This window comes from Schistosoma mansoni (genome assembly GCF_000237925.1).
Source record: "Schistosoma mansoni, WGS project CABG00000000 data, supercontig 0164, strain Puerto Rico, whole genome shotgun sequence".
NCBI classification, from domain to species: domain Eukaryota; kingdom Metazoa; phylum Platyhelminthes; class Trematoda; order Strigeidida; family Schistosomatidae; genus Schistosoma; species Schistosoma mansoni.
In genome coordinates, this window is record NW_017386053.1 from 430,746 (window position 1) to 441,021 (window position 10,276).

Sequence of the window (10,276 nt, forward strand, 5' to 3'; positions counted from 1 at the left end):
GCCGCGGCACTTAACCGATAGACCACTGAGCCGGCATCCAACGGTGAACGGTTGATCAAACTCGTGGATTGGTTGAAGTTAGACATTAACACCGTTGGATGCCGGCTCAGTGGTCCATTGGTTAGGTGCTCCGGCGCGAGACTGGTAGGTCGTGGGTTCGAATCTCGCGGGTGCGGATCGTGGATGCGCACTGCTGTGGAGTCCCATGATAGAACGAAACGACCGTCAAGTGCTTCCAGGTTTTCCTTGGTGGTCTAGCTTCGATAGATCCGTGACTTCAACTATAAATATCGGTTAACTAAATACTCTTTAAAAAAAGAAATATCGTAAGAAAATAGTGCGTTTCTTCTAAATCCTATTAGCATAGCTTGTTACCAGTGTGATCTTATAGTCATCATAAGAAAATGATTTTTTATTGTGTAGTAGTATATCTAAATTATTTTAAAGCTAGATTCGAAGACCCGTTATTTAGAAATCATGAACCGAACTGAGTTAGATGAATATTGAAAACCTGGATAGATTAGACTGTTGATTTGTCCCAGTATATGACCCCTCAACAGTACCCATTCAGAACTCTGCCACAGAGGATCGAACCCAGGACCTTTGATCCTGTGTACTAACGATCATCACCTTACATTTTCTCCAGTGGATAACTACCACATATCTGACAAAGTTGAACTAAACTGGTAGCCTAACTTGGATCTGTTCGAGATTTTAATCATTGATCATCATAATCCGATACTGATAAGTATTATTATTGCTTCAATCTATCAAAATACATATTTTCTGATCATTGCGGTTATTAGACTAAGGCTATATTTTGTGCATTTATCCCAAATTATATTATCATTTGAAATAACATTGTCTGTTTGTTTGTTTATGCTGAAATATTAAAATAACCAAACGATAGGCGATTTCAGTAAGACATTAATGAATACATTCACTTGGTATTGTTTGTTTGAATCTTCCCATTGATGTTTAGGACTGCAATTGATCAGTCTCTAATTGGCCATATGTGCATACTGTGCTTATAATGCTTGTGAATTAAGGCTATATCGAGTGAACATCAAGTCTGAGATGTACGTACATCCGGCTGACGAGTCCTAAATAGGACGAAACGCGCGTCCCGTATTCCACTGCTAGCCACTAACCATCTTTGCTTATAATTAATGAATACAGTTTGAAGTTTGAGAAATAGAGTCATAAAAAATATTTCTTGCAGGATATCATAGGCAAATCAAATGATTTCGATTAAAATACAAATGGTTATAACCGAGGCATGAGTGTTTATAATCCGTTTCTTCCATTATATAAGTTTCATCACATGGAAATACTTATATTTCACCATCTTTTTTCTACTTGGTGACGAATAAACAAAAAAATGGATGAAAATGAAGACTATTGTTAGATATAATAAAAATCATCAGAAAGGATTTGATTCAATCATTGTCAGCCAGGATCATCTTTCTTTGTGTTTGTATACATTTCATGTTACTAAAAAAGTAATAACGATAACTAGATTTAACTTACCTACTTATCAATTAATTCTCTTTTCTTATCAATATATTTGACAATGTTCTATCCATCAGTCTCAGTTTCAGTGTTGTTTCTATTCTCTAAGATGAAATAAAAATCGATACAATAAAAGAAAATTTCCATTTTAGCAATAAGATATACTGATGATATATTTATTTAAACACATAAATATTGGTACAAGGGGGCACCAGATAAATATGCGCCACACAAATCTCATTTGATTTGTGTGAGGGCTGTGATGCTGCCCAGGTGCCCAAACTGAAGCAGGTGGTTTTCTTAGGGGGCCATACCCCGAGCCTTTGACCTAAAGGTCTGATCCACAAGACAGTAGAGCATCGTGAGGAGATGCAGTTCCATGGTAGCCGGTGACCAACGATTGATTCATACGCCATTTGTTCCATCAGGAACCTGGAGCCTATGTGCACGATTGGTTTGTAATCAGGGTTTTTCAACTCCCCTATGTGGACCCTCCATGTCCACCAACCCGATTAAAGCGCCGGGCATTCACTTTTCGTCCTCTCAATTTCGTAAACAACACCCCTGCCACGAGAATGCAGTGAGTAGAACTTCCCTGACAGAGGCTATATACGCGTGGCCATGTGAGAGGATTTCGAGAGGGGGAGAGTACTCTCCCCACTCTCGGTCGTACCAAAGCATTTCGGGGCATGTATTGGTATACTGGTATATAATGAGATTACATTATATTGTATTATTTATCTAAAAATATAGTTGAAAACATATAAGTTTGAGAATAAACTTAATTTATATATTGTAAGAAAGTTTTTAAGAAATATTCATTATAAATTGTAACACTTTAAAAAATTCTCATAATTTATATAACAGATATCAGATATGAACTAGTGTTAGCTATTCTCTTACTAACTTTCTATAGACTATAAAGATATGAACATCTGGATTAAAGTTTAAATGTTCTTTATAAATATCTAAATCTACTCTTTATTGTATATATCCATTTATTTATCCATCTATATATATACAATTACACAAAATGATGTACACTGATGAACTGAACCCAAAATTGGTATTAAAGCAATTGATTTCCGTCCAAAAAGAAGTTCATCATTATAAATTTATTCTTGTTTTATTAATTAAAAAAAAATTTATAAATACCCTTTTATTCTGTTTTGTAATTAAGTTTGTCATTAAATTATTATTATTAATTGATCATAATTCAATTGGATTATGTTACTTTTAGGTACAAATATGAACACATATATGACTATAATAGATAGATATTTAACTGATAAATATAGAAATCATCTACCTTCAAATTTGTAAATTATCCTCATGAGGATTGTAACATAAACGATTAATAGGACTCTATTCGCTTTCTAACTTGTTATATGAAAATAGTCAGCTGTAAAATAGATCGACTTTTAAAAATGAATATTCTTTGATTGTTTTACATATATTAAGCAACCATTGTGTATATGTATGCTAAAATTTTCTATTTCATCTAATCACTTGTAAATATTACATGTTAAACGTTAATTTATATTGATATATATATTACTGAAATAGAACAAAGTGATTTATGTCAAAGATTTGTACTATATATATACACATGAATTCGTTTAAGACTATGTATTTGAATTCAATACAAGTTGAACATTGTACTATTAAATGTTAAACTAAAAACAAGTTGATCTATAAATCTTAAACAGATATTTCTAACTATTTAAAGATAACGAATAATAATAATAAATGACTTATAAACAAAAATAGAAGGGGTTTTTGTGGATATTATAATAATTTTAATAGTTGAGATCATGAGTCAATTGAAACTAGATCACCATGGAAAACCTGGAAGCACTGGACGGCCGTTTCGTCCTAGTGTGGAACTCCTCAGCAGTGCGTATTCATGATCCCAACTCGCGAGATTTGAATCATGATCTCAACTATTAAAATTACTATAATATCCACAGAAAACCCTTCTGATATTGACCAATATATTCTCACTAGTGACTGACTTCAAGAGGTATTTCCTGGAGTTCTAGTGAGAAGCAGTAACCAGTGGAGTTCAACTAGGTCTATTGTGAGATAGTGACTCACTGAAGACAACGGTGAATGGTTGCTCAATTTCGTGGATTGGTTGATGATAGACATTAACACAGTTGGATGCCAGCTCAGTGGTCTAGGTGTTAAGCGCTCGCGCGTGATGTGCACTGCTGAGGAGTTTCAAAATAGGACAAAAACGTCCGTCCAGTGCTTCCAGATTTTCCATGGTGGCCTAGCTTCAATTGACTCATGATCTCAACTATTAAAAATAGGATTCTTAGCATTACATTACTTTAATTATAAATGGATTATCAAAATAAGTTTCTATTTAATATTGTATACATGATATTATATGACTATGAAAGTATTGTACAAATCATTTGTTGAATAAATTGAAACAAAACGGAATATACAGATTTTTTCATAATACAATATAATAACTGTATAAATATTTTTGATCTGAATAAACATAAGTTATTGTTTAGTATTTCATAAGAATTATCAATGTAATTTCATTATAAGTACTGAAACTTGTTAAGTAACTGAATGGTTATTAGCTTTTTTGTGTGAATAACCATTCAGTTAAATTATTTATAGATTTCTGTAACGGATTTACGTTAGTTAAACAATCATTATAAACCAGGAAGTATTAAGCGGCTATTTCGTCCGAATACGCGACTAATCAACAATGTATTATCACAAAACCAACAGGAATGGGATTTAAAACCTTTAAGCTCCTCACAGTGAGTGTGATACTTGTGTAATATTGTAAGTTAACTAAGTTTAGAATAATAAACCATTTGATACTATCTCACTGGTTTGAAGGTTCGTGAATGCCCAATGTTGTCGAATAGCACAATAAGGAAAAAAACAGCTAATCAGTAATTCCTGGTTTACATTGATTGTCTAACTAAGATATCTTCTAATCTATCTAGTGTTAAGGATTATTTTTTATAAATTAACATATTTGATTGGGTTGCTTTATCAATGAGAAGGAGTAACATTAATTTATATCAAGATTTTAGTGGATAATCATTTTAAATGGCGTCATTTTCAACCAGTTATAATTATTTATTTTACCAGAGATAAATGTTTCTACTTTCTACATTTAACATAAATAGGTATGATATACAAAGAATAATAGGTAACGGTTTCTCAGAGAAAAACATTAGTTTTGTATTAACCGATTAGAATTAAACAGAATCAAATGTCACCTCTTTTATTAAATCAACAAATATCAAAAATTTGTAACAAACGTAGAGCTTTAAATTAAACTACAATCCTTTTGAAAAATATGGTTATCTGTATTGACGAACAAATTGTTCGCGTCAATTTAGTATGTGAATAAAAGTTTCTGTTGATATCTGTCAAATAATTGATTCATTGTAATCAATTTAATTTAGCATATTACCATCGGACGAGATAATGACAGAATATTATGACGCTACATTTTGTAGTTTCGCCGCTGCATTACTTTTGAAGACCGTTTACATCATAGATTGATATCTGCTAGAATGCTAGTATGCAGGAGAGAACTATATAACTGTTTCGTTCTAATAGGGGACTGCTAGGTGTATACACTCAAAATACCTATAGAAGTCGAATTCAGTTCATCTCGTCCGAAATGCACTAGCAATATGAGTAGGGATTCATCGTTTACCTATCCATGTTAGTTTATTTCTCTTACTAACTTAAACAGCCAGACAAATCAAATTATATGAGATACAAAGCTTTCAGATTACAAAAGTGAACTAATAAAAAAGTTTCCAATGACTATATAACTACAAATTTGTCATATGTTAGATTGAGTTAACAATAATTCTTTACTCAGAGACATGTAGGGAATACTCATCCAAAGTATGAAAAACATTATTTATACTAGATAAATAATTTGTATTAGTTATATCGTGTAAGAAGTCGCGTCAAGGTTATTTTATTTACAGCTTCTAATAGGTAGATGTACATACAATCATATATACCGATAGACTGAGAAAGTTAAAGAATACAAAATGTAACTACATTTCAATTAATATCATTTCTGTGCAGTATAACTCTCAACTTATTGTTAAGATGGATGTTCTAAACATTGAAATTGTTTTAATGAACGAATTATTTTAAAATACAGTGGTTTAGCAAAATCACATTTATGATAGCAAAATTATAGTACAAAATTATACACCCACAAGATGAAGTTTTCTTTAAGTAAACATGTAGTTCCAAAATCATTTTTCAAGTTCGGAATGAAATTTAAGTAATATCAGCTAAAATCATTTGTAAGACAATAACAAAATAAAATGCACATCAACTACTTTCGTCGTTTTTTTTCAAACTATACTGTCATAAATTTGTGTGTGTGTGGGGGGGTGGGTTCAAATATTTTGTGTTCCTCACTTACATAACCTTCATATATGTTGTTTAAGGTGTAGAGAAAAATAAATGACACATGGGAGTATAAATTGTGGTCTTTGATATCTAAACTGTTGTTATGGTTACAAAAATAAGTGACAGGGGAATTTAAGTATCACAATTATAAAAGCAATTTGATCTATTCGTTAGATGAAAAAAAATAACTTTATAAAATTTTACGTGGCTTGATATTACAAGTGTTACATGTGAAGTAACTTGAAATTAACAATCAATTAATCCGCGTATTAATTAGATAAACAGATAGATAGATGAACCGATCAGGTTGGTTCTTACAAAAGTTTTGAGGGAAGTTATTTGAAGTTTCAAATGAAAACTGATCCTAAGTGTAAATTCGGATTTACTCTTGTGTATAAAATGTCTAATGAAGTGGTCTTTGTTATTTGAAAAATTTAACATTAAATAAACAAAAACACTTGATAAATATCAAACCAAATTTCTTCACCGTTTGGGTAGCCTTTCTGAATAAGTAGAGATTCCGACATTCTACTAGATCAGAAATAATGTAAGGTATTGATTACTTTCTGAGGTTCCTTATATATATATATATATATATATATATATATAACATAAAATTAGCATGCATTTCTAGCATAAAAGCACTCATGAAACACTCGTAAACCTTTTTTGCTACTTATTTAAATGTGAGTGTACTGATCAACTTAATTTTTTCAACAGAAACAATATTAAAAGTCAGCTGCTTAAGTCTGAACTCCTTATGATTGGACATGAATCCTCATGACTTTTGGGTTCGATTGCGGCGAGCAATCCAAATATAATTTCTATGCATTGAACTAGACGCGAAAAACCGCTTGTTATATAGTTTATAGTATGTAAGAGAATCATATTATCGAAGACATAAACAATTTTGTCAAATGTGAAGCGATGCATAATTAACAAAATTAGAATTAGTTCGAATCAATTCATCAGTTGAACTACAACAAATATGTTGAACATATTCAGCACGTTCATTTTCTATATTTTCGAACTTAGAAATACGGGGTGGATTATGGGTTTCACCTTGTTCGGGCTTATAACATAGTAATCATGCACTTTATTTGGTATGATATTTACTTAGGCTAACATGCAGTATTTGATGAGTGTTAATTTAGAGAGAAATTCACTTTCACATCCCTAGTAATTCAGTTATGTAAGATATCCATATAAAAAACAGGATCTGTAGTATAAATAAGTGCATTTGGTCAGTAAGTTGTCGTTAAGCTTTCGGAGAGTGAATAATAAACTCACTTATCAAAAGTATTTGTTTCCCTCCCTAAGTTGTGCAAATTTCATTTTTCTCCATAGCAGTTAACTGCAGTCGTATTACACCCCAGGATATTTTCCTTGGTTAACTTATGCTACTTATATTTATTCAATAGCCACTCATTATATAGTGAAAAATACTGCTCAGCCATACAACCTAATCTTTTATGTAAATTACCAGTATTATTTTCCATGAAAAGTAAAAATGAATGGTTTTCTTTTCAAATAGGGGCTGAAACTCAAACCATACAATACTCTATTCTAAGACTTTTTTCATAGTATAAAATGATAAACATTTTTTTGAATAACTGTCATTTTTATGCATAGATGGATATTAGTTAACAGTGGAAACCAAGACGCACATTTCATTCTATTTGGGATTGTTATTTTTCGCCAAATGATAGAATAGCGTAATCTCCATCTAACACTTCTGTTATTTGGTTGATACAAAATAGAGAGTCTTTGGCGTTAGTAAATACACATAAACTTTGTGGTTTAATGTGAGTTGATGGATGGGTATATTTTACCTAGTGACCTCACACAAACTTACCTTGAATAGTATATTTTCTATTTGTGGTACGATTAGTGATTGAATATTTTTCGGAGACAGTTTGTACCGAATGACTTCATTTGCCCACTATCCCTGAAAAATTTATCGTGTTAGATAGACAATAATAGGCGACAAGAGCAGTAACAGTTCTCTGATCCCAAAGAAGAATCGGACCATTTAGAGATGGCAAGCTTAATGATACCAGTCAAATTGGAGACAAATCTTTTTGCCATACGGATTTATGGAGATTACAGCATTTCCTTAGTCCAAATGGCGAACTAATCTTAGTTACGCCAACATTAAAAGCCTGGAAGCGATGGACAGCCATTTCATTGTTGTATGGGACTCTTAAGCAACGCGTATCCACAACCCTGCAACGAATTCGATCAATTTGTGATTTAAACTACAAAAATCTTATTAAGACATTGAAATATTCTTTATAGAAATTAAACTATATGTTCCTGAACTAAGTATTACTTTTTTTACAAAAGAAACATTCACTCAACTAAGATGTTATAAAAATCAGCATGATAATCTGTTTAAAACCCAAACCAAATTATGTTTTGTATAGTATTATTTTATCTGACAAGTGCAGCAATATGAGGTTAGGGTTTACTTGAAAAGAAAAATTGTAAAACGTAACTGTGTCTGCTTTTGGGTATGTCAATATCACTTTTGTAGATTATAGAAGGTTACCTCATCTGTATTATCTGGATTAAAGGCTTTATGAACGATCTGTCTCGGCTCGACACTAATATTTTTATATTCTGAGCATATGCTACTTAAATCATTTAAGTAGATGAAAAATATGTACTAAACATTCACTGATGATGTCCCAATCGAAAGGAAACGTGGTTAGCTCATCATTTTCTGAATGGAATGAGTTTCTTAGAGGCTGCATAACATTTAAACAAATAGTTGAATGAAGCCAAAATTACTTTATGTGCAGTATTTTGCTTATCGAAAGATATACCGAATCACAGTTAACCTAAAGTGAGTAACAATATACATTTACAACAAAGATCAGATTTTAATTATGAAATTATGCAACTACCAGAAGTCTCAAAAGTAACTACAACCCAGTTTTCGACATTGATGCATAAATTCGTAGTTTCTTAACCTTATTTTTGGTTGGACAAATTGCATTTATAAACTTAACCTTGTATTTCGATTTTTTTATTCCATTAACAGGACCAAACTCAGTTCAGCGGCGTCGTGGTCGTCAAACATACAGTCGGTATCAAACGTTAGAATTAGAAAAAGAGTTTCAGTACAGTCACTATTTAACACGAAGAAGACGAATCGAAATAGCTCATAATCTCTGTTTAACTGAGCGACAAATCAAAATTTGGTTTCAGAATAGAAGAATGAAATTGAAAAAGGAACGCCAACAAATAAAGGAATTAAATGACGAAACAACTCGTCAAACAACTGTGGATCCAGTACACCATAGCCGACGTCAAATGGGCTCATCACATCAGTACTTCGAAATGATGAATTCTAACAACAATAACAGTTATTATTCAACAACTTCTAATCCAAGCATTCTTGATTCAAAAGACAACTGTCAACTTGACTGTAAACCATTATCGTTACATAAGAAATCAGGTTTGATCCCAAAGTTACTGAGTAACAATATACAATCAGATCCGATCATTACAGGTGGATTTTTACCATCAGCTAATAGGGGTCTACAATCAGCAGTAAGCTACCCTGGAAGTCAAGGTGGACTTGGTCAGGGGGACTCTGAGGATTGTGAACCAATGGATAGTGAAGATGATGATGAGGAAGATGATTTTTGTGAGTCAGACGATCTTCAAGGACCTAAAGTTTCCAAACTTGCACATGAATATAATAACCCTCATCTAATGAGAACAAACATACTGAGCGACAAATGATATCAATAGAAACTTAAGCTTTTGTGTTTGGAAGAAAAAGCCATGAATACTATCGAAAACAAGAACAAATTAGCACACATGACATTATTTTATGTTTTGTCTGTATGAACTTGAACTCTAGTTTTCCTAATTTTTATTCTCCCTCTCCAATTCGTGTTTTAAGTTAAAATAAACTGCTGTCAGTAATCCGTGAAACCTGTACCAGCACTTTTACTACTGGTGCATAAAACATATAAAGGATTGAAATGTCAACATAATTCCACAAAATTTAAAGACTATGTTTTACCTGTGTAGTATCTTGTACCAAAGACCTTTACCAATTTTCTTAATTATGAAACACTACTTTTTAAATTAAGTAGTATGAATATAAAAGTGTTTTTCATTTTGACAAATAAATAGTAGGACTGAAACCTGTAAGGAAGTCATTCTACTCACAAATATAAGATCAGTGAATGCTTAAAGTAAGTTAAAATGATATGAATTAAGTATATAAGTCTAAGCTGGGTAATAATTCTACTCCTAAAATGAACTACCGGGTAAAAATGTGATGGAGTGATTGTTATCAGCGATGATTGATGGATAAATA

The 10,276-nt window shown here is 31.9% G+C and overlaps 1 protein-coding gene across 1 annotated transcript; it reads left to right on the plus strand.

Annotated features, from left to right (window-relative positions):
* Positions 1-9,159: 9,159 nt before the first annotated feature.
* Positions 9,160-9,852, plus strand: Smp_104070 (SmHox8 (fragment); the record flags this gene model as incomplete). The annotated part of the gene is made up of 3 exons (XM_018797609.1): positions 9,160-9,473; positions 9,731-9,788; positions 9,826-9,852. 3 exons carry the CDS (start codon positions 9,160-9,162, stop codon positions 9,850-9,852), a joined length of 399 nt encoding a protein of 132 aa, XP_018646780.1.
* Between the last annotated feature and the right edge of the window lie 424 nt (positions 9,853-10,276).